Source organism: Acipenser ruthenus, chromosome 9 (assembly GCF_902713425.1).
Source record: "Acipenser ruthenus chromosome 9, fAciRut3.2 maternal haplotype, whole genome shotgun sequence".
Taxonomy (NCBI): Eukaryota; Metazoa; Chordata; class Actinopteri; order Acipenseriformes; family Acipenseridae; genus Acipenser; species Acipenser ruthenus.
The window spans coordinates 2,128,632-2,153,741 of NC_081197.1; the positions used below are offsets into that span (position 1 = coordinate 2,128,632).

Below are 25,110 nucleotides of genomic sequence, written 5' to 3' on the forward strand. Positions count from 1 at the left end.
CTGAGAAGACCCTTTGTAAACAGGAAGCAGGCAGACAGCAGCTTCCAGCTATCCAGAAAATAACCAGCAGGATTAGGCTCTGTCCCAGTCTCCTGTTTGGGGCGTGACCTCGCTATCTCTTTGAATTGCTGGGATGAGCATCTGGAAATGTTTCTCATGGCCTTGCTGTACAGACGGTAGAGCAGATAGAGAGTGGTGTGTCTGCAGAGCGCCCCCGTTCAGCACTGTGTTTATCCCACTGCCACAAGCCCCACCACACCCAGGCCAGGGTTTCACAGCTACCCACAATCCCCTGTGTTACAGAAGTGTCGTTCACACTGTTCCGATAGAGAATAAATACGCTCTTTGATGTTTCAAAAGAAGAAAGAAACGGCTTGTGTCCGAATGCATGAGACTTCTTCAGTACATATTTCAAGTTTTGTAACTTCAATGGGGATATTTCTCTTTTAAGAAAAAGAAATTAACAATGCTAATGACACTTTTGAGTTAGTGGCTGAGTGAATTTCACCCAGTGTTTTAACATCTGTGCATGCTTAGTGGGAAAGAACTATTAGTTTGATGCTTTCACCAAAGATGCAACATAAATCACAGTACCTTCTGTAATATGAAATGGAGCATCTCAGGCAACAGGGAATACTATATATTTTGAATCTGAAAAGGGAAAAAGAAAGCCAGAGCTATTGATTTTCCAAACAAAAAATGACAAAACCACTGATCTCCTTTTTATGTTGTGGATTGTGTGACAGCGCTGCGTTCAAGGCTTGTTCTTTATCAAACCAATTGGCTGAGCTGGACGAAAACCGAGCAACGAAGACGGCAGGTATTCCACTGCAAAGCTTGGCCGTGTATTTTTTCCCTGGCTTTAAATCTGTATTAATGTGGGTAGTTGAGTGAAATATCCCTCGATGTTCACCCAAAAAAGTCACATGACTCGCATCTCCCGCACACCTGTCTGATTCAGTCAGTAGTCCTCTTGATGGAATAAAAAGAGCATTAGCGACTTCTATTGCAAACTGCTTCTTTATGATGGATAAAAATGCTGACGAAGACGACAGCAACAGTGGAATCCTCTGGGCTTTGCCAAAACTTAAAGTAAAGCATTCTGCCAAGATGGAGAAGGACACTTTGTGGAAATACTCGTAGAAATGAGAGAAATGCATTGCTTATTATATGTGTTACTAGAAGTTATATATTTTATAAATAAAATGCAAATTCGTATAATTCTTGTTTAAGAAAATCAATATATTAGTGGCATTCTGGTCCCTTCAGATGAAGCACTACACCACTGCTTTCAACAGGGGTTTATTGACTGATACAGACACAGAGATTAAGTGGAAATTGAGTGAGATTCCACATTGCAGGACTGAGACTGGTTAGAAATGCATGAGTCGGCCTGGAGACCCTGCCCCCAGCGGTGCTGTGTCCCTCACTTATGCGCTTGTCTGCAGCAGCGTTGGATTGGAATTACAGGGATTTAAAGCAGGTTGTGAGAAAAGTATTAATGTGATTTAAACAGGGGCATTACAAGGCGGTCAGGGACCTGGTACTGTACCCAGTATTCCATCAGAGTCCTATCTTCCAGTCTGTAACCCAGTATTGCATGAGAGTCATATCTTCCACAGTCTGTAACCCAGTATTTGCACAACATAAATACGAGTGGGATAAAGCGTGTTATTGGTAATGAGATCTCATAAATCCATTTCCTAATGGCAGAAAGGAGAGATTGTATCCCATCCTGTTAGCAGTGGGGTCCTGTAACCTGAAACCACAGACTCTACAGTAAAACAATATTGCTGTACTTGAAAGCTTCGGGGAAAAACAGCCTTGATTTTAGAGATGCTTGTCATTCCTCCTCCTCCTCCTCCTCCTCCTCCTCCTCCTCCTCCTCCTCCTCCTTTCTGTTTCTTCTGTTTCACAAGAACTTCTTTCACAAGGAGTACACATCAGTGAAGTGTTGCTTCTTCCCAGAGTTACAGTCTACAGTTGGACTTGCTAGCTTCTCATTTGTACCAATGCTTTATTATAAATAATTCTTTATACATAGCTAGGCTGATCCGGGCTTGCAGTGGGATAAGATACTGGGTTAGATTTGGGCATTGTTCACAATTGAGGATTTGGATTTTGGTGGCTTTAACTTAGCTTGCAAAATCAGAGGTACACTTGACACGGCCCCTTTCGTTACCAGGTTTCACAGAACGGACCCTGGCACACCTGCATTCTAGGAAGGAGCAGGACAATGAAATTGTAGGTCGAATGTTGCCTGTGACATTGTAATTCTACACGGTTCAAAATACCAAACTCTGAAGCATGACCATGACCATGACCCCAGTTCATGGTATTTTATGGGCTGACTCTGGTGGAGAACATTTCAAGTTGGCCTCCTGAGCAGGAAGGCGCCCCCTCTCCTCCTCCTCTTCCTCCTCCTCCTCCTCCTCCTCATGTGCTGTGTGTGTGTGTGTTTGTCTATCTCTGGAAGGGAGGGCTGTTGCAGTGCGGTCATGCCCCCTGTTTACAGCACTGCCACCCAGTGCAATAAGGACGGGATTAGCAGGTCAGCATCTTCTTTTGTTAATACCATAATCTATTGGCTGTGGGGTTTGGAAAGACTGCCCTACCCCCCCCCCCCCCACACACTCACCTGCACGCACACACACACATGCACTGACATGCACATGCACACACACTGACTGACACACACACCCGCGCACGCAGACACACACATGCATGCGCACGCACACACACTTGCACGCACACTGACACACGCACGCACGCACACACACACATCAGGTAAAGCAAGCCTGTGTCGGTGTGGTGTGAAGATAAATCAACAAGCTAGTGCTTGTGAACAGGGCTAGAGGTCCTGCACCCAGTCCTGTACCTTGTCTCCATGGGCACAGATTGACCGCCAGTCCGAGCTGATCCGGGTTCTCCCACATTCCTCCTGAACCCACATTGATAAGTCTACCCGAGTTCAGTGAAAAGACACAATGCATTCTGGTACATTTTAACTGTTTTAACTTGCTGGGTTAGAAGAGAACTAGTCCAGTGGTGCACTACTGGGGTCCTCAAGATGCACTCCAGTCAAGTCCAGCCCAAGTCTTTATTCCATGTGTAACCCTAACCCTAACCCTAAAGGCTCTATGCAGTGTAACCCTAAAACAAGATGCATGTAAATCAATAGAAAGAACCCTGGTGCAAACACCTGCAATTCATTCAATGCAATCTCGGATATCAAAAAATGGAACGTCACGTCTTGCAAAGAATTCTGTGTTGTGAAGATTGCTGATGAAACAGAGTATCTTAGTTCCAGCGCGTGGGCATACAGTGCTGTTCATGATACGCGACTGTCATTAAGGGGAATTCATCTCTGCAGTACTCCAGAGGTTACCAGTAATTGTTGAGGTTTAAACCACCATGCATGAGAATTTGAAAATAAGTGAAACATTATTTGCATTTTAATGATAATCTTAACAATCAAAACATTTAAAACAAATATGGAGTACTGTTTAGAAGTACTCGGTCACTAGGATTCTGCAGGCAGAAATAATGCCAGGTGTATTCTGATACAAAGAAAAGGGATTCAAACTCAGTATGGGAGCAGCACAACTCAGAACCACTGACTTCAAACATTATAAACCAATTAAAGGAAGGATGAATGCAGAAATAAATAAATGTTCTTGTGCATTAATGTAAAATGATGCATATTCAAAAATACAGATAAATGAAAAGGTAAGGAATAGGTAAAAGATAACTGTTTGTAGCTGTGTGCATTTTAAAAGGGTATGTGTATATAATGTGATAAGTCAATGCTGTATTAGAGTGAGAGCATCCACTGCCTTCACTTCACAAACCCAAGATAAAAAATAAAGGCTGGTCCTACAGTTCAGTGTGAGTGAACGCATCCTTCAGAACTCCCCTTGAGTTCTGGAATCTGAAGTCATGCAGTCTGAATGAGGGTTTACCTGTCCATTAACCCATCTGCTTTTCTGTGCCTGCAGGAGGTGTGATGCTTTAAGAAGAAATCATGCCACTTGTTAAGAGGAACATCGAACCCAGGCACCTGTGCCGCGGCGCTCTGCCGGAGGGCATCACCAGCGAGCTGGAGTGCGTTACCAACAACACGCTGTCTGCCATCATCCGGCAGCTCAGCATCCTGAGTAAGTGAGCTTGCTCTTCACAGATTACACACCATCTTATTCTTATTGGACTCCCCCCCCCGGGAATGTCCATCTGTACGTCACAGGAATTGCTGGTCCAGTTGCAGTGTGCTAAGGACATAACTTGTGTCTTTAACCCCGTACGGTACACAGGGAATCGAGCACTTGCTGTTCAGACGATGTCTTGTCTTCTTAAAATACATTTGAGAGTATCAAGAGGAGGAAACTGACCATTTGGATGACCAGATCCAACCTGTTAGTACATTTTCAACCCTGTTTCGTGCACCTCATTGCAACATAAGAAAGTTAGCATCCATTTTTTGTTTTGTTGTGTCTGACACATATGTCCCTTGTACCCTAAAGGGTTAAACTCGTGATTTGAGGGTGTTGGAATATGAGGGGTTAATGGATTTTGTCTGTCTGTCACACTGTACAGATTTTTTTGTCGTATTTTTATATGTCTAGAGAACCACATATTTAGTTAATTATTAATGTATTATTAATAATAACATATCTAGTTGTGGTGAAACTTGCTAGGGATATTATTTAGCTCAAGTTATGGAGTGTATCACAATCTGGGGTATATGGAGTCTGTCTGTCTTTGTCTCGCTCTCCAGTTTTACTCACATCTAGAGAATCTTGTATTCAAGTGTGATGAAACACTCATTAGCACAAGTACTTCAGTGTCTCACTCGGAGGATATACAGAGCTATCTATCCATTACATACGCACACATGCACACTCGCACACATCCATACGCTCGTACATATGTAGTACGTACACGTACACACACACACACACACACACACACTCACACACATACTGCAGCAATGTTGAGTTCAGGAAGCCAGAGATCTGTGTTGAAATGTGAGATTGAAATATCTAGCTTTGTGATGGAAATTCTGTCCCGAGGGATAAAAACAGGAGTCTGCATTTCCCTTCCTGGCTGCTTTTCACAAGATTAGTGTTCAGTGTAAACAGGAGCAGACAGGCGGTTCAAGGACAGCTTTCCCTGCCTGCTGCTGGTGGGCCATGCCATGCACAGTCCAACAAGCTGTGCCTCATCTCTCCGATCCGCTGCAGTTGTGCACTCGTGTTTGCTTCCTGGGGTCATTTGTGAATCCAGTACGGGTCGATAACCGGGTCATAGCAGATGAAGGGCAGTAGGGTCGCACGCGCTCAGTGGACATGCATTCTCTGTTTTAATTCAGAAAGGTTTCAGGAACTATATTAATTCAATCTGCAGAAACGCGTTCTCCTTATTTAGGGCTTCGGTACTGTAGTACAACACTGGGAGAATATATTCTGTTAATCACAAATGGAAACAAGTGTTCTTAACAATCCTTTTCACAAACTTAAAAGATTATCATTTTAATGCCTAACTGGATATAGTGTTTAACACTATACATAAAAAAGAATCATCCTGCATCTTAAGCTATATCGAAGAAAGCTTTAAAGAAAAGATTTTGCAGTATATTACACCATCTCAAAAGCAATTACTAATACTGGAAAAACAGTAAAGGTCTGTAGCAACTTCCTTTTATGGATGTCCCACTGCAGACAGACAGCAGTGTGCACATGTATTAGAACACCCCATTGCTTCTGTAGTGCAGATGAAATCAAACCACAGTAACAGAAAATGGAAACGTCAATAGGCAAATTAGTGATTGTCTGATTTAATTGATGACTTTAATAGACCACACATGCAATTTCAAATAGTAAGAGAAAATGAACACACAGCCACACATGGTAAAATGCATGAGACTTTTCAGAAGTTGTTTAAGATGCCTAATTAAAGCACAAAGTGGTCTAACATTTTCACACATGAGTGCCTATTGTTTCTATATCACTGATTACTGACAGGAGATTGAAATTCTCACACCCAGAGGTTTACATGCAGGTAGATATATAAAGGATATAAATGACAAATCTTGAGTTGTTTATTTATTTTTTTTTTTTATAAATTTGTACACTACTGTATTTGCAGCAACAACAAAAAATGGCTACACTGTATATAAACAGTATAGTAATTAGATTTTATATTAAATCCAGATTGATGAAAATGTCTTGCTTGCAGTATTTCAAGTCTTACAGTGTTAGTAAATGCAGTAAGTGTACATTTCAGCAGCTTGAGCCTTCTATCCAAATACAAAAATGAATTCCGAGAGCCGAGTGTTGGCGGGGGGGGGGGGGGGGGGGAGGGAGGTGGGGGAGGAATGCTCAAGGCTCCAGTGACCTCAGAACCTTCATTCCATAGTATCCCAGGAGACCGGAACATCAGATTTACCATGACAACCAGACCCCAATCGTTAGGGCGGATTAGAATGCAAGAATCAATGAACAAAATGAATTCCGGTCATTTCAGTCTAGTTAACCTATAAAATATAAACAGCTAGCATTGTGAATGTATTTTGTCTATGCTACACTGTAAGGTGTTTCTAGTCAACACCTAGTGTAAGATTGGCTGCCCTACAGGTGAAGACCATTGCGTTCCTAACCCTGTCGCTCCGCCCTGTTCTTTTAAAGCAGTCTGACAGGGACTGTGCTCCCTACAGCGGGGGGGGGGGGCGGCGGGGGGGCGGGGGGGCGGGGGGGGGGGCTGTGCCTTTCTGTGCTTGTCTGGAATATGCACGTGTCCTATTGATTTTGCATGTTTTGAAACTCAGACAGAACAAGAGCATTCAATAATTAGACAGTGCTGTGCGGCAAAATTTATCATTATACTGTATAATAAGAATTCTAAAGTGCTTTTATATATATATAATATATATGCATATATATAGTTGATCCTGATATTGATGTACCTTTTGTATCACCTAGAATTTTTGGATTGAAACATCATTTAAAAAAAGAAAACTATATGAACATAATTTAAATCTTTATTTAACATCATGTAATCATTTTCGTTAAGTATATGGGGAAAAATACAAAGCGGTATGTAATTCAATATTATGTACCAGATTAAGATTTACCGTTGTAATTATTCTTATTTTACTCTGTATAATATAGAAAACCTTGCATAGGATGCTGTATAAGATACAAGCAGATATCCATTCCAGTGGAGATGAGAGCTGTCAGTGAGGGAGCTCTGACATCTTGTGGAGCGGATATGAGCTTGTGTAGCACAGCACCCTTCACACGGATATTCGTGTGTGTGTGTGTGTCTATATATATATATATATATATATATATATATAGACAGAACTGAAAGCCTGCACTCCATTGATGAAGTGTCCAGGTGGCGCCTCTCTGCTGATTTCCCTGCTGGCCGGGGGGGATTCCAGCGTTGGATCAGTCATTATACCCAGGAGCAGGGAGCAGATGTCTGCGTGTTTAATTGCTCTTCCGATTCCCTGGTATACTGTAAAAACGACGTCTCCTGACCCCTCCCTACTCCCAGCTCGTTTCCCCTGGTGTGACTGACTGTGTGGTTTTGTACACTGCTCTCCCGTTTCGTTAGCAGTCTTAACACCTTCTCCCTAAGCCTAGGTAGATCATGCAGATTGAGTCAGGGTCACAGACCGGCGTGAGTGCTTACTCCGCGATCTCGCTGACAATCATGCAGCGTCTGGAAGGAAGGTGGAGCCACTGCAGCAGCAGCACCCCCAGCGAAATATTGTCACCACTGCCCCCCCCCCCCCCCCGTCCCGTCCCGTCATGGGAGATTAGGAGCTATGGAAGATTAGATGAGGTAATGAAGTATTCCATGATGCACATGGTCTGTGCCAGCGGGGGCTTGACTGAAGTCTTTAAAATCTTAAAAAGAGTTAACCAATTCTTTAAGCGTAGCACAGAAACCAGGACCAGAGGACACTGTTGGAAATTAAAGAGAAAGAAACTTAGTTCAGTGGTGATCTTATATAACAGGTTACCTAGCCCTGTTGGTAATGATGAGTCACTGGATTAAGACCTGACTTGACAAAATGTTGGGATCAGTCAGCTACTCGGAGCTGCACGAGCACTGGTGTGCGGAACGGCCTCCTCTCGTTCGTCAATTGTCTTGCATTTCTCATGTCGATGAAATTGTGATAGTCATTTACATGGTGAGCTCTTTGACCTTTTCCTTTTTGGGGGGAGGTAGAGAGGAGAGGCTTATATAAACTAACATGACCCTGTGTAAGAGTATGCAGGTGTCTTCTTATTGTGAGGATGCTAATTCTGTTATCTGTGTCTTCATCAACCTTCAGCCTTCGCCATCAATACTGAGAACACCAAACCCAAACCAGCTGAGAGTTACCCATTGCAAGCACAGAGCTGCCTTATTAAGTAAAGATTCTATTGTGGTTGTCGAAGGGGAGGTCAGTCATATTGATTACCCTCAGTTGGGAAGTGGGGGGTGCACTGTGCATGATCTATTGCTTTAGAGGCAGCTGATTTGTGTAGATCTTTAATCAGTTCACTCTGCTGTTGCCTTGACGGTAAGAGGTCTGAGCACGTCTTTCACCCTTTCACTTAAAAGCCATGTGGAGTCTTTTTTTATTGTTTGTGGGATTGTAGCTCAGACCTTGTAGGCTAATACAGTGCAGACCTTATGTGGTAAGTCATTACAATCCGTGCTGCAGGCTGCTGTCTGCCACCAGAAAAGCCCCTGCTCTTTAACAGTGTGGATTAACACAGATCACAAAACAATAGGAAAGGAGACACACAGGTGGAAATAAACCAAGCCCAGCCCTGACACAGGTACCAAGCCCAGCACTCTTGCATCTCGGACACTCTGCATGTGATTAAATCAAACAAACTTGAATTACAATATTAATGCTTGTGGCAGGGTACCCGTCTGGGTGTGTGTTTGCTGCTTGCTGACAGGCAGGAATTGATACACCCCGCAGGCGATCAGGTACTTCATTTAATTATTTACAATAATTAATTACAATAAATGTACACACCTTTTACACACAGAACCCACTCGTCATGTGCAGGGCAATGATATCATGAAAATGACCGCATACCAGGGGTGGTGGTACAAGGAGAAACTAAATACATGTAAAACCTGTGCTGTTTTGAGGTGACAAGGGCTAGCAGGGAATGTGTATCCCTGGCAAGGGGGGTACAGTCTAGTAGGGATGTGCCGAATACTCGTTATTCATACTTGTTGCTGTGTTTATCAGCAGGAATTCGATTAAATCCATTCATAACGTGTTGCTTTCAAAACAAAAAAGACACCCTCCCCTCAGCTTTACAATTGACTGCCAATCAATGGACAGAATTGATAGGACCACAACATTACTTTCGTAAGGTATTAAAGATTGAGGTGGTAAAATATAAATACAAGGTGAAGCAGAATGAGCATTACACAACACATTCTAAACCATTCTATCAGGAGTCCATAACTATCTTTAGCTGCAATATATCGATCTCTTTTCTCCCAGGCAAGCATGCCGAAGATATATTCGGGGAGCTGTTCAATGAGGCCAATACCTTCTACCTGCGAGCCAACTCTCTCCAGGACCGCGTGGACCGGCTGGCTGTGAAAGTGACCCAGCTGGACTCCACCGTGGAGGAAGGTGAGTCCCATTGAGGAGGCATCCATTCGTGAGCTGAGATTATCAGCTGCTGTTTGTCAGTCGTCTTCCCTGTGATGTGACTGCAGCGCACCGCTCAGCAAGTCATTACTGGCATACAGGCTTGACAGCGCAATGGGAGGGGGCCGGTCTGTACGCACCACCACATTCTGAATGGGCATCTCAGATTTGGATAGAACCAAAACGGGGTCGAATTCGTTAAAGATTGATCTAAAATAAAATAAATGTTATTGTATGTATTGATGAAATCAGGAGCCATCGTATGTATCATCAAGCAGGGTCCAGATAACGGGTAATGCTGAGGAACAGACTGGCCTTTCATTTTCAATGACCAATCAAGACAAGTGACCGCTTTGTTTAATAGCCCTGTATGAAATACATACACAAGCTTTCCATACGGGAAATTCCTCTTCACTCCAAGCATGAAGAAGAGACATTTGTTGTATCCAAAGCTAGTGCATATATTTAATACATATTCACACATCACAGAAGGAATATTAGGGTTCGGGAAGCGAGGGCTCCTTGAAGTTCAGTCAGCCCCACTTGGGACCCCCTGTGCAGATGACACAGCTGGATGCACAATCGCATGATACTACACGCAGCTTAGTAAACATGCGAGCCACGCTGTGAGACTGTTTAAACAGGGAGGTCTGTAAGCATGCAGACATCGTTACTCGCAGGCAATGTTAGAACTGCACTGTAGTCGACTGGAGAGAGTAATTGAAGTGGAAGTTATGTTCACAGAAAAAAAACAAAAAAGGGGGACAAAAGTTAAATTTGTTTTTTTGTTTGCCCTTCGTTGTTGAGCACTTTCTAGGGAAGAATGAGGATCTAAGGTATGTTTAATAAATTATACTTTAATAGAAAAAAGGCAAGGAAAGTGTGCAAAAGTGATTTGGTGGCTGTCATCGCTGGCCATCAAGACAAGTGTAATGTGCATAATAACATCCACGCCTCTCTAAAGCACTCATCAAGTGTAAGATGTGTAGAAATGCTACAAGAAGGCTTTATGAATACCATCAGAATGTGTCTGTTCCTTTTCAGTATTTACAAGCACCTGCTATAATGAAAGTAAGCAGTATTACTGCACAGCTGATGGCTTTATGAAACGATAAGTTCACTAACCCTTAATCGCGTTTCGCAAACAGAAAGCCTCCAGACCTGGAAATGAATTTTTTTTGGGTGCCGTTTAATGCTTGGTGCTGTTTTGCTTCTCTGGTCTGAGCCAGTCAAGCAGAAGATTGCTTTTCCATTTGACCTTTTAGAATAAAAAAAAAACAGCACCAATGCATTCAACAGGAGCCCCTTCTAGTTTATTTCATTCTTCAACAAAATGCTTTCAGAAGGACAGCGCAGAGTCTGTGCTGCAATTCAAAAGGTAAAAAACAACCAGGAGGAGGTTTGACCCCTCTGTGGTGTATTGTGTGTTTAACCCTACATGGCAGACACTGTTATTTCAAGAGGCTTGCATTATTAGTGTACTGCTCCAGACAACTATTAACTACAGTGTATGAAACTCAAGATGTTCCCCGAAGCGTGAGCTGGCCATGTGCGTCTTACTTTCTATCAAGCCCTTTGAAATAATAATAGTATCTGATACGTTCTGTTTTAATGATCTAAACAGTGGAGGATCTTAATACCACCGTTCTTTAACTCCAGCAGGGTTTGTCCTCCTGGGGTGATTCATTGACCTCCTTTTGACAAACTACATGTAAAATACAGTACTCTTTATTTTATGACTTCTGCATTATTCCCTTTGTATGGTGCTTTTACAAAGAATGTTAAGTGAGGGAGATGTACATTTTGGTTATGATCAGGTTATTGTATTTATAAACTTCAGTTCCTGCCTGTGGACTATCAGCATGCTTTTTTAGTCCAAAGCTGTTGTATGATAGTTTGACTGCGCTGTGCTGACTTTATTGTCCAAAGTCAAATCTGTTTGTTTTGTCATTTGTATCTCAGTCTCCCTCCAGGACATCAACATGAGGAAAGCTTTCAAGAGCTCCAGGACCCAGGACCAGCAGGCTGTGTCAAAGAACAGCATTCCCAACCCTGTGGTGGAGATCTACAACCAGAGCGACAAGCCCCCGCCCCTCAACATCCTGTCTCCTTACAGGTGTGTGTGTGTGTGTGTGTGCGCTCCGTCAGCATGGCTCAGCACGAGCCCAGCAACAGCAGGGTGACGGAATCCGATGCTGGGACCCAAAGCATGGCACCGTCAACTTTCAACTTGTAGCATTTTGCACACTGCTGATAGCGTGCCCTTTTCTATTTCAGAGATGACAAGAAAGATGGGCTCAAGTTCTACACGGACCCGTCGTACTTCTTTGACCTCTGGAAGGAGAAGATGCTGCAAGACACTGAGGACAAGAGGAAGGAGAAGAGGAGGCAGAAGGTAAAGGAAAGAAACGAGCGCTCTGCTCCTCTTCAGCACAGCTCTGCCCCTGTGCTGCTCTGCCCCTGTGCTGCTCTGCCCCTGTGCTGCTCTGCCCCTGTGCTGCTCTGCCCCTGTGCTGCTCTGCCCCTGTGCTTCTCTGATCATCGCTTGGTCTTTAACTTCTCACAGTAAACTAATTCCATGCATGTGGCATGAGCAGAGTTTTTAATTAGCCGTTGCTGTTGTTATCAGAGACAGACCTGGGTGTGACAGCATGTAGCGTAGTATCACTAAGAGCCTTCTCATTGTCTTCGCTTGCATTCCTAGTAAAGAGTTCCCTGGAAATCGCATTGTTCGATTATATAAAGTTACTATGGTGGCCTCTTGAGAAAAGCTTTAAAATAAGCAAGCAGGTGGTTAACACTTTAGTCTAGGTATCTGTTATAAGTAGTAATATAGAATCCGCTAACATGTTATTAATTATGTTACAGGTTATAGATTATGATTAGCGATAATCACACTATTGCAATACACATTTGCCATACTTTGCTATAACATTTTCTAAGTGTTGTAATATATATTAAATGCAGGTAATATGATTGAACAGAGCCACAGAACAAGGAAACAGGGAGTCATAAAGCAGGGCAGGCATTTCTCATTAAATCTAACCCTTTGTATTAATACAAGCTTTCATAGATAGATAGAGAGATAGATTTATGTATAGATAGATAGACAGATATATGTCCCTCCCCAAAAAAAGAAACTGGTTATTTAAAATCAGATTTAAAACCAAAATTTGAGCCCCTTTTTGCATGTATTTCTTTACACTAACAGCAGTTTCGACCACTTGCTTTTTTTTTCATCTCGGCATGTTCCCTCTCTTTCTCTCTCCCTCTCTCTCTCTGTCTCTCTTTCTCTTTCTCTCTCTCTCTCTCTGTCTCTCTTTCTCTCTCTCTCTCTCTCTGTCTCTCTTTCTCTTTCTCTCTCCCTCTTTCTCTCTTTCTCTCTCTCTCTCTCTCCCTCTCTCTGTCTCCCCCGCCCTCTCCCTCTCCCTCTCCCTCTCCTCCTCCGCTCAGGAGCAGAAGCGCGTAGACGGCTCCAGCACTGGCACCGGCACCTCCCGGGAGGTGAAGAATGTTCGGAAAGCCCGGAACAGGCGGCAGGAGTGGAATATGATGGCGTACGACAAAGAGCTCAGACCTGACAACAGGCTGTCTCAAAACATCTACCAGGGCGCGTCTTCAGAGGGATCTCTGTCCCCAGATAATAGGTCTGTGTGTGTGTCTGCTTCGCCAGTCTGCACTGGGTCCCCTCCACACAGCCAGTCTCCACGGAGAGCTGGGACAAAGGCTGCTCCCTGGGCCTGGAGTTACAATTAACAGCACACTTGTGCACACACACACACACACTTACTCACACACTCACTGTCACTTACACACACTCACTCACACTGAGAGACACACACACACACACACACGTACTCACACTGAGAGACACACACACACTGAGAGACACACTCTCACTCACACACACACACACACACACACTCACTCACACTGAGAGACACACACTCACTCACTCACACTCACTCCCATTCACTCACACACACACACACACTCACTCACACTGAGACACACACAGCGCTTTTCTTAATACTGTAAAGCAGTGGTCTGTCACATATGTACACAATATAAAAAAAATAATTATGGCAGATACAATTGTGAAGGAAATCATGTTTAAATTATATACGGTATCTTATACTTTGGCTGCCCACTGTTGATTCTCACCATTTTTTTAACATTGCAATCCTTATTCTAGACACACATAAATACACAGTGTCTTTCAAATGGAGAGAAAATGCGACTTTTTAAAGAATGGGTAGCAATAGCGTGGACAGGTATGAACATGAAGGTTGTTTTTGCACTGCAGTATTTCAGTATGTCCCTGACCTTGATTGTGAATGTAAGGCAGGGCCAGGGAAAAGAATGGGAATCAAGGACAGCAAGACTGATACAATTAAAACACTCTGTCATGAGCTGTCCTGTGATACAGTTCATCCAAAACACCAGGCTGAGACTGAGACTGAAAACACGCAGTGCAGACCTGCAATACAAGCACAGTGATACCAGGCTGAGACTGAAAACACGCAGTGCAGACCTGCAATACAAGCACAGTGATACCAGGCTGAGACTGAAAACACCCAGTGCAGACCTGCAATACAAGCACAGTGATACCAGGCTGAGACTGAAAACACCCAGTGCAGACCTGCAATACAAGCACAGTGATACCAGGCTGAGACTGAAAACACCCAGTGCAGACCTGCAATACAAGCACACTGATACCAGGTTCTGGTCACGTGTCTCAGCTGCAGCGTGTGCTGCAATGTTGTCAGGTTGGGGTTCGCAAAATCGTTACAACTTGAATGTTACAAAACTCACGTGTGCAAGCGTTGGGCGAAACTACTTTTATTATAAGTTTTGGAAGTTGTTCCAAAGGAACAATGCTCTTGAGAACAATCGAGAGTGCAGAGCTCAATGGGACAATGCAAAGTGTTATCCACTTTAAAAAAAAAAAAAAAAAACATGCACGACTGGGCAGAAGCCTTCTTAAAAACACCCAGAGCCATTTCTAACTAGTTCTGAAATCTCTACAGTTCATTTCCCCGTTCCAGGTCAGGAGAGATGAGGTGGCGTGTGTCTCGTTAGCAGCTTGAGTCTAGCTGGCAGCCAGACAGGCTGACTCGCACCGTGACTCCTTCCCTCGGGGTCACACATCATGAGTCTTGCCAAGTTTTTATATGGAAGCAGGATATTTTGGCTGCATGTCTTTAACCCTAACTGCAAACTTACCATAAGGGGAACCCTGTGTGGTGGCAGGAAATGAACACAAAATATGTACCTTGTAAGAGTCGTATGAAACCTTTCACCCACTTAGAAAAAGTTTAAGAATGCACTGGTAGAGGCTGCAGTGAATAAGAGTCTTCCGGGAGGACTCGACATCTTAAAACCTGGTAGCATTAAACTCTTTGACACTGAAGCCCTGTGTACAGGTCTGAGAAAGAGAACTCCACTCAACACTGCAGAGCACTGTAGTAGTATAGGAAAGAGAACTCCACTACAGACCAGTAAATTAATCTAATAGTCTGCTGTGAATATCCGATGCCCATTTGTATTTATTTTTCAGTATAATTCGTTGCCGTAGGTTAGTCTTTTCTGAATTTACTTGGAGCTGCAGGTGATAACAGTTAAGGAAACTTAACAATCGCAGGTCAATACTGAGTGAGACTAAAACCCTACACAGCAGATTGTAGGACACACGTGTGCTGAAACTCCTCGCGCTGGCTGTCGTTTTCACGCTCCGTGCTCTTTGAGCTCTGTTTCTTCCAGCCTGTCTGCCTGCTTGCTTTAAAGCGTTGCTGATATTCACACACATGCACATTCTTTTATTGTTTCAATAATGTCTGCCCTTGTACCCCAGAGAGAGAGGCACAAGTTGAACCTGACCCGGAATCTGCAAGTAAACGTGCGCAAAGTGCGCACCAGAAAGGACGAGTGGGAGCGAATGAAAATGGGCAGAGAGTTCATGAGTGAGGCCAAGAAACTGGAGCTCCAGGGGAGCGCCACAGACGGGTTTGCGTTCTGATTTATTCTTACTTCTCCTCCGTTCCTGGCCTCAGCCTTGCTTCTCTATCTCAACAATGATAACAGTAATAATAATAGAGTACTGATACGTGCGCTTCCACGCTCTCTGTCCGCACAGTGCTCTGTTTGTTTGTCTGGGCTGTTCTCCAGTTTCTCTGCATGTTGTGTTTGCATGTCACTACAACACACTCATAAACAAGCCTTTTTATTACAGCAGGGGCGTGCCATGGCGTCTCTGGCTCCCCCTGCTGTGCTTCGTTGGCATTGTAAGGGAGCTTGGCTTTTTCATGAACTCTCTGTTGGGCTGAATTCAAACAAGGAAACACCCTCCGTGTACTATGAGTTATCCTCCGCACTATGGGGCTTGGCTCATTAATCCATTCAATCTTACAGAAGGGCGCAGGGCTAACAAAACCGCTCCAGTTAGGTTAGTTTTCAACTCCCAGCGGGCTCAGCATAGCACACAAAAAACATCTAAAATCAGTTTGATTGGACAGCAACCCACTGGAGCTCCTTCTTAAGCCCCAGCCTCTATGAGACTGAACATAGAGATGCAGGCTTTACACACACCAGCATCAGTTAAACCACATTGAAGAATTGAAATGGCCACCAATCAAAGCCCTCGTTTTACTGCATTCCATCCACATTCTCACATGGAAATGTAAGCATTTTAAATCAAAGCCCCTTTGCTGGGTCCAGGTCATATCCAACAGCTAACACTATTGGACATTTATCAAATAAACACATTTAAATATGGAAATAAAGAGAATACTGTTGTTGATGGAATAGTTATGTGCATTTATACTGTAGAATATGGAAGTGAATGAAAACAAGTGCTGCTACAAAATAGGTTAACACGAAAGTTTGCACCCTGTCCCAGGGACTGCATGCTGAATGAGCTCCTGTCCACTTTGGCAGGAGCACCAATCACTCTGCTAAGCAAAGGCTATCATGATCTTGCCATTATGATTTTTCCAATGGTTTATAAATGGCCCTGTGTCTTTTCAGTCTCTGTTTACTGTGACTCAAGCCTGATCTGTACTGTTCTGTTTCTCCCTCTCTCTCCTGCCCCACTCCCCCCGCAGGTCTCATGGGTCGGATCTCACTGATTTCTCCTACCCTGCCACTCCGAGCCACTCTGCCCACCTTCACCACCTTCAGCAGCAGCAGCAGGCGGCTATGGCAGTCCTGGCAGCCTCCTACCTGACCGGGGAGAGCCAGCAGCACCTGATGAATGCCAACCAGGTCCTGGAGCACGACTACCGGCCCTCGGCTGCAGGGTACAGACAGGGGACCCTGAGCCGGCCCCAGCAACCCCCTCCTCCCCCCCCTCCCAACCCTGACGGGACCCTCCATGCAGCCCTGCCACCCCCGCCTGCTGACTACGGGTAGGTACTTAATTTAGAACGAAGAAGGGATAGGGAGGGCCTGGGGATTTAACATCTTAGAAGGAGTTGACAAGGTGCAGAAACCAGGGGGAAGGAGACATGTCTTCACACAGAGAGTGGTGAGGGGATGGAGTGGGTTACCAAGGGTTACCGAGCCATGTTGACAGGGTGCAGAAACCAGGGTAGAAATGAAGAGGAGGCTCAGGAGACAGAGGGAAGGAGACATGTCTTCACACAGAGAGTGGTGAGGGGATGGAGTGGGTTACCAAGGGTTACTGAGCCATATTGGTGATGCTGAATCACCTGATCCTTCAAGACCTGACTTGAAGTTTTCAATGAGCTTCTGGGAACTGGACGAGCAGCAATGGGTTGAATGGCCTCCTCTCGTTCGTGAATTCTATTATGTTCTAAAGTCTATTTATTTATTTATTTTTTTACTTCCACTGTTTTATATAATAATTAAACAAATTCTTAACGTACCCATTTATGTTATCCCTGCCGGACCCCTATCTCGCATACTTCATTCCGTTTCACTACATTAACACCTGAACATTATTTTGTTTTTGGCAGCGGCCCCTGTCTGTACATGGGAATCGAATAGAACCACCACAAGACATTTCAAGGAGCTCCACCAGTTTTGTCACTATTGATAATAAAATCCGTGGCTCAGAGATCACAGCACGGCCCCTCCGAGGAGCTCAATTGGATCTGGGTTATGTAACAACCAGGAGTCTAGCAGCGTGCCCAGAACAAAACTAAAATAGCTTGATTACACTGCATTTGAAGTCACGTAACACAGTTACACTGCATGAATAAATTGAGAGTGTTTATTGGGCTAAGGGTCGACTCATGTTTGATCTCGGTTTCAATGTGAACTGTGTTCTAATTAGCGCTCCTCGTTGAAGTTTGCAGCAGGTTCTCTGCTTATTTGATGGTTTCTCCAGTGAATTGGCGTATCCTCAGGTTATGGCTATTTTGCATTAATTATCATCAAAACAGAGAGATTAGCATCTTTCAGCGGATAATACCATTTTTTTTTTTTCATTTACATTTTCGGTCCTTTGAACAACTTCACGAAATAAATTTCATGCGAAAAAAGTACATTTCTAAGTCGAAACGAACATAAAGTTTAGCCCAGTTTTGTGTGAATGATCTTGTATTGCCAGCGTCCCTCTGAATTTAGACAGTAGACTGCTTGGTTTGTGCACTCTTATGCATATGAACTGGACCGTGCAACACGATCAACAGTGAAGTATTTAAGACCTTGAGAAGTTAGCTGGTAGAACCTCTGTGTCCCAGACTCCCACTTCTTTAGGGCAAGGCAGACACCCTACAAGATAAGTGATGGCTGTTTAGAAGAAGACCACTTCGATCATTACGCCACGCTTTAACCAGACCATTACCTTAAGATACGACTCAGTTGTTTGTCACATACAGGCTTGCATTGCTGCACATGGCAGCTGATTTGTCTCCTGTTGATACATGAATGCCGCTGCAGTAAAAGGCTATCGGAAGGCGTTTGCAGGAAGTTGTTTATTGCTGCGGTGTTCTGGGTATCGTTTAATGCAGCTCCTAACCCGTTGCTCTCCTGTGTCCTCCAGCATGTCAGCGGCTCAGATGATGGAATACTATGGCACCGCCGGGCCGCCCCCTCCCCCTCCCGCCCCCCTCATCCCGTCCGCACAGACCGCCTTCGTCAGCCCCATGCAAGTGCCGGCACCTCCCCCCGGCGGGTACGCCCCGCCTCCTCCCCCGCCTCCCGGACCCATGGTGGTGGCTCCACCCCCTCCAGGACCACCCCCTCTCCCCCCGCCCAGCTTTACCCAGACCTCCTCCCCCCTGCACGAGGGGAAGAGGCATGAGGCAAGCAGCCAGCAACCCGCCAGCGACGCGCGGAGCGACCTGCTCGCAGCCATCCGCATGGGTGAGTCAGCAACCAGGCAGTGTTCGGGTACATCGCTGAAAGTGTGTAGTACAAATCAAAGAGGTTATGATGAGGTTGTATAACACACTGGTGAGACCCAACGAAGAGCAAACAGACGCATTCCAGGGCTTCAAGGAATGAGCTACAAAGACAGGTTGAAGGTTCTGTATTTATTCAGCTTAGAACATAGAAGAATTAGGAGAGGTGCGGTGATGGGGGGCTTGATTTGAAGCACATCAGAAACCAGGCATGGTTGGTTTACCAGTTTGTTTATCTTTAACTAAGGTGGTTTTAGCTCCATCAAGACACTGTGTCTCTTTGAACTAAGCAGCCACCCACTGCCTGTGTCTGTGCAGCTGAAACTGATCTGCAGCATGCACAGTAACTAAAATAGATTTATTACACTGCATTTGAAGTCATGTAACACAGTTAAATTGCATGATAATGACACCATAACAGCCTAACAGCCACCAGGGGGCAGTGCTGTTTCACAAATTAAATTGAGGCTGTGAAACAGGAAGATAGACAAAACTGAAAGGAAATCCTGCTTGTACGCATCATAAACAAGGATTCTAGTTACCATGCCCTCTTAAGGTTGTTCATGTTAAACCCCCTCTATTGCAAACACTATAGACTTCTGCAGTGAAATGCCCTGCTGGGTCTAAGTTGCATTTTTTATGTATATATATATCTGAAAAAACACTTCTACAGTGATTGCAATAAGACTCCTATTACATAGCAATTTCACCCATTCCAGGTTTTACTATGAGCTTGATCAGTCACAGCTTATAGATAACAAGCTCAGATGTGTCTTATTAAACTCCTAGTGAAACCAGGAATGGACCAGTCTGCTCTGCAATGGGAGTCGTGTTTCCGTCCCTGTAAGGCTAGCAGCTCCTCTGACCCGGTCTCTCCTCTCAGGAATCCAGCTGAAGAAGGGGCAGGAGCAGCGGGAGCAGGAGGCTAAGAGGGAGCCGGTGGGGAACGACGTGGCCACGATCCTGTCCAGACGAATCGCCGTGGAGTACAGCGACTCTGACGATGACTCCGAGTTCGAGGATAACGAGTGGTCGGACTGAGACCGGAGCAGGAAGGAGCCGCCTGGGAGACCTGCGCTCCCCACTCCTGACAGCCTCGGAGGCCCGGGCGGGATTACTGCTCTAAACCGCGGTCAAATCAATACAACTGAATAGTATGAAAATAGAAAACCCCATTTATTAACCAAGCACAAGATGAAAAAGATGATGGTGTTAAAGGATTATTCATTTAAGCAGGTCTCCCCACCCACACCCTCCCACACTAGCTCCATACATCTCAGATGGCAGGTCACCAAGAAAGTAGTTTTTTTTTTTTTTTTTTTACTAGTGCCAACACACACACCCAAGCCATCGCCAGCTAAGTATTGGGCAGTCGAGTGTAGTGGCAGACAGGTATTTGGATATCAGTATTTCTGCTTTCATTTATGATCTAAAAGTTTCCTCCCCAACCCAGCTACTGTAGATTGCATATGGTTCTTGAAAATACCCAGGCATGCATATATCTGTGTAAGGACGCCCTTCTGCAACAATTGAACAAAGCAGTTCAGTTGCTGTAGTTTCTCTGTACAACACAGATACACGATGAAACAGTGCTGAAGGCAAGGCTTCAGCTTTACAAGATTTCATTTCTGTTTGAGAAAAATGTGACAGTTTTCCTTCGCTTTTCTTACTGTAGTTTCACCATCCGCTTCTGTAAAAGCGGCTTGCCCTGACAATACAAAAACGTGCAAGAAATTAGTTCATTGAGTTAAATTTGATTATAATGGTGATTTATGATGTATTTAACACAGTAGAATTATAACTGATAAACAGAAAAATGCCATGTTAAAAAACACATTGAAACAACACCTGGCTTCTGCCAACATCAGGTAGCACCCCTCTATCAGTGCTGTAGTATTAATTCAATGTAATATTGTCAGGCTGGTCATGATTAATGACAGAGTGCCTGAAATATGAAAGAAAGCCAATACTCACCCTTTATAGTACAATCTCCTTCTGTTTTACGGCAAATCAAAATCAGTAGTGAAGTGGTACTTGTATAGCATTATATAGCCACAGATCAGTCTAAATCTTACAGGGGCATTTCAATATTTCAGACGTTGGCTGTCTGCAGGAAATAAACCTCTCCTAAAACTCGCTGAGGGAGAATATCCTTTTGGCAATTAAGTTTCTTTTCTGTTTTATTTTATTTGAGATCATGCTAGTAATAACCAGAAGTAAGGTTTGTATTCCCTTCATAGTATGTACAGCTGCAATTACTGCAGTTTGCATGGATTTGGTTTTACTAAATAATCACTAAAGTGCAGAAGGTAAACAGCTGTTGTAGTTTGACACAATGATACAGTGTTGGCTGAGTGGTGCTGCACCCTGTTCAGAGTATGTGCTGTAATGCCTCAGAGCTCTGCGAGAACGTCACCCTGCAGTGCTTGAACTATATGTGAAGCCCCAAAGGCAGTTTCAAATGTACAGCTTTGAGCCGCCTTACTGTAAAGATTGTACCAACGTAAATGCAAGTTTAGTCTCACAAACCTATTCTGTATTTAGTGTTTGTTTTTAAATCAATGTATCTTTAAAAAAAAAAAATCAGTTCTTAAAAGCTTTTAACAAAGTCCGATCAGCGGTTACATTTAAAATGGATTTTGTTTACTCTCGTTAGATCAAACGGAAGACTTTACAGCTCCTTGCCTCGTCGTGCTGGCTGTTTTTATGTGATTATTTTTCTGACGTATGTATAGTTGATTATTGAAAATGTTATTGTAGAGTTAACGTTTGGGGAGTCTTGAAATAAAAACGTAAGAGTGGGCTGAAATGAAATGTTAGACCTTTGACTTCTGGTGATTTTTTTTTTTTTTTAATTTTTTTTTTTTTTTTAGACACATTGCAGTCAGTTTCATTTTTACAGTCTGTTTATTTTTACACATTTGAAGCGGTCATTTATGTGCAGTATGAGCTATCGTCAACAGCGTTCTTGTCTTCAGGTCAATGTTTGATTGTAAAACTGGCTCTGAGTCTGTAGAGCTAACTAACATGAATAAATCCCAAAGTAACGTTTCACGTATTATGAGTTTTATTTCTCTTTGCCTGCCTGGCCTGTCAGGCCACATTCCCTGCACAGGTCAGCCTTATTGTATTGGGTGGTATTGAAGCCGAGCGAGTCTTGGGGTTGTAATAGAGACCCAATTGAATGACCCCTTAAGGTGCTTCTTAAAATACCTGTGAGTGACTCAAGTGGATGACCAGGTCCACCCTGGCAGTAAATGTTAAACACTGTTTCTTGCACCTCGTTTCAAAAATAAGAAAGTTAGCAGAATTGCATTTGTGGGCTCCCTTGTACTTTAAAGGGTTAAAGACAAAAAATACTGGTGATGGATTGAGATTTTTGCTCATGGCTGATTATTTCAAACCCCTAAAACCACCCCCTAGCTACACCACTGATGAGGACAATAGCACTTGATGGGTTAATAAGGTGACCCCACTTCCATAGTAAATCATTTCTTTCTTGCACACGTGATAGTTCCTGGTGCTTGTGTCAGTGCGCGGCGCTGTCTGGGTACAGCCTGCTTTACACAGGCAGATTAATGGGAAATCCTTTACACCACCTGCTGCCTGCTCGCTGCAAGCACAGCAGTAACCTGGATGCTAGCAGCAACTGATCCTCGGGACTGTACAAAACAGAAAGTATCGTTCACTGGACAGGTTGACTTGCTTTAATGAACCTCTCACACTGAAATCATCCATATGCATGAGTTTACATGATAAAACCCAATTGAAAAATAACCAATTATTATTATTATTATTATTATTATTATTATTATTATTATTATTATTATTATTATTATTATTAAGGCTAGCAGTGTGGAGTAGTGGTTAGGGCTCTGGACTCTTGACCGGAGGGTCGTGGGTTCAGTCCCAGGTGGGGGACACTGCTGCTGTACCCTTGAGCAAAGTACTTTACCTAGATTGCTCCAGTAAAAACCCAACTGTATAAATGGGTAATTGTATGTAAAAATAATGTGATATCTTGTAACAATTGTAAGTCGCCCTGGATAAGGGCATTTGCTAAGAAATTAATAATAATTATTATTATTATTTGTAGGATGTAAATCTTTTTTTTTTTTAATTAACAATTTAATGCTTCATTACCCAATTCTAATGGTCTAGTATGTATTTGAATCAGAAACAGAGTGCGAGTTCTAATGGTCTAGTATGTATTTGAATCAGAAACAGAGTGCGAGTTCTAATGGTCTAGTATGTATTTGAATCAGAAACAGAGTGCGAGTTCTAATGGTCTAGTATGTATTTGAATCAGAAACAGAGTGCGAGTTCTAATGGTCTAGTATGTATTTGAATCAGAAACAGTGCGAGTTCTAATGGTCTAGTATGTATTTGAATCAGAAACAGAGTGCGAGTTCTAATGGTCTAGTATGTATTTGAATCAGAAACAGAGTGCGAGTTCTAATGGTCTAGTATGTATTTGAATCAGAAACAGAGTGCGAGTTCTAATGGTCTAGTATGTATTTGAATCAGAAACAGAGTGCGAGTTCTAATGGTCTAGTATGTATTTGAATCAGAAACAGTGCGAGTTCTAATGGTCTAGTATGTATTTGAATCAGAAACAGAGTGCGAGTTCTAATGGTCTAGTATGTATTTGAATCAGAAACAGAGTGCGAGTTCTAATGGTCTAGTATGTATTTGAATCAGAAACAGTGCGAGTTCTAATGGTCTAGTATGTATTTGAATCAGAAACAGAGTGCGAGTTCTAATGGTCTAGTATGTATTTGAATCAGAAACAGAGTGCGAGTTCTAATGGTCTAATATGTATTTGAATCAGAAACAGAGTGCGAGTTCTAATGGTCTAATATGTATTTGAATCAGAAACAGAGTGCGAGTTCTAATGGTCTAATATGTATTTGAATCAGAAACAGAGTGCGAGTTCTAATGGTCTAGTATGTATTTGAATCAGAAACAGAGTGCGAGTTCTAATGGTCTAGTATGTATTTGAATCAGAAACAGAGTGCGAGTTCTAATGGTCTAGTATGTATTTGAATCAGAAACAGAGTGCGAGTTCTAATGGTCTAGTATGTATTTGAATCAGAAACAGAGTGCGAGTTCTAATGGTCTAGTATGTATTTGAATCAGAAACAGAGTGCGAGTTCTAATGGTCTAGTATGTATTTGAATCAGAAACAGAGTGCGAGTTCTAATGGTCTAGTATGTATTTGAATCAGAAACAGAGTGCGAGTTCTAATGGTCTAGTATGTATTTGAATCAGAAACAGAGTGCGAGTTCTAATGGTCTAATATGTATTTGAATCAGAAACAGAGTGCGAGTTGCGTAATTAAAAATAAACATTTCAAAACCATGGTAATTGTGTGATAACGAATGAAGCAACACATCTGTGTTATATGCGTCTCTTTACAAACCAAATCTTTACAGCAATTCACTGAGAGAAAATAAATAAATAAATCTGAACAGGATTTCCATTTCAAATGCTGATATTGTAATAGATGAAAGAGACGGGGTTTTGTTCTGGGAATGGGGAGCAGCAGTGTGTGTTTGGAAGAACGCTTCTATAAACGACATCTACATATATAATCACGGAACTGCTTGAGAGTTGTGCTGAGCTCTGTAACAAGGGAACGCGTGTATTTATTAATCACAATGCAACCAGTGAACTGGAAATAACGACTCTATGGTGGTAATGGGAGTACGACAACAGGTGCTCCTGAAACACAGACATGTTGACTGTACAGTATACAGGATTATGCAACATATAAGTAATTGCGTGTATTTCTTTCAGGTATGTGTGCTGGGAATAGCACACTCTTATTATATAGGTGCTTCTGCTTTCACCCCTTTAAGTGACGTCACTGCCTGTCTATTAGGAGACGTCACCGTACCTACCACGGAACGCTGCGTTTTTGCACAGATTAACTTGTGCATCGCCACGTTTCCCAGGTGTATTGGATCTTATGGCGGCCCACGCGTGATGTTTTAAAATATGAAGATGATTAGATCACGCAGTAATTATTTTCTGAACATAAAAATACACGTAAAGCACCGC

The 25,110-nt window shown here is 43.2% G+C and overlaps 1 protein-coding gene across 3 annotated transcripts in view; it reads left to right on the forward strand.

The window, feature by feature from the left end:
* LOC131738021 (actin-binding protein WASF3-like) overlaps window positions 1-22,098 on the forward strand; it is a 34,039-nt gene extending 11,941 nt beyond the window's left edge. For 2 of the 3 annotated variants that reach the window (XM_059030686.1, XM_059030685.1), the window contains exons 2-9: window positions 3,999-4,157; window positions 9,527-9,661; window positions 11,642-11,795; window positions 11,957-12,074; window positions 13,133-13,326; window positions 16,783-17,085; window positions 18,687-19,009; window positions 19,931-22,098. In XM_059030686.1, coding sequence (XP_058886669.1) covers window positions 4,025-4,157; window positions 9,527-9,661; window positions 11,642-11,795; window positions 11,957-12,074; window positions 13,133-13,326; window positions 16,783-17,085; window positions 18,687-19,009; window positions 19,931-20,088 — 1,518 coding nt within the window. In that variant the 5' untranslated portion in view covers window positions 3,999-4,024 and the 3' untranslated portion in view covers window positions 20,089-22,098. Of the gene's footprint in view, window positions 1-3,998; window positions 4,158-9,526; window positions 9,662-11,641; window positions 11,796-11,956; window positions 12,075-13,132; window positions 13,327-15,533; window positions 15,686-16,782; window positions 17,086-18,686; window positions 19,010-19,930 lie in introns of all 3 variants that reach the window. The other variant, XM_059030687.1, reaches the window with a different exon arrangement.
* Window positions 22,099-25,110: the final 3,012 nt, after the last annotated feature.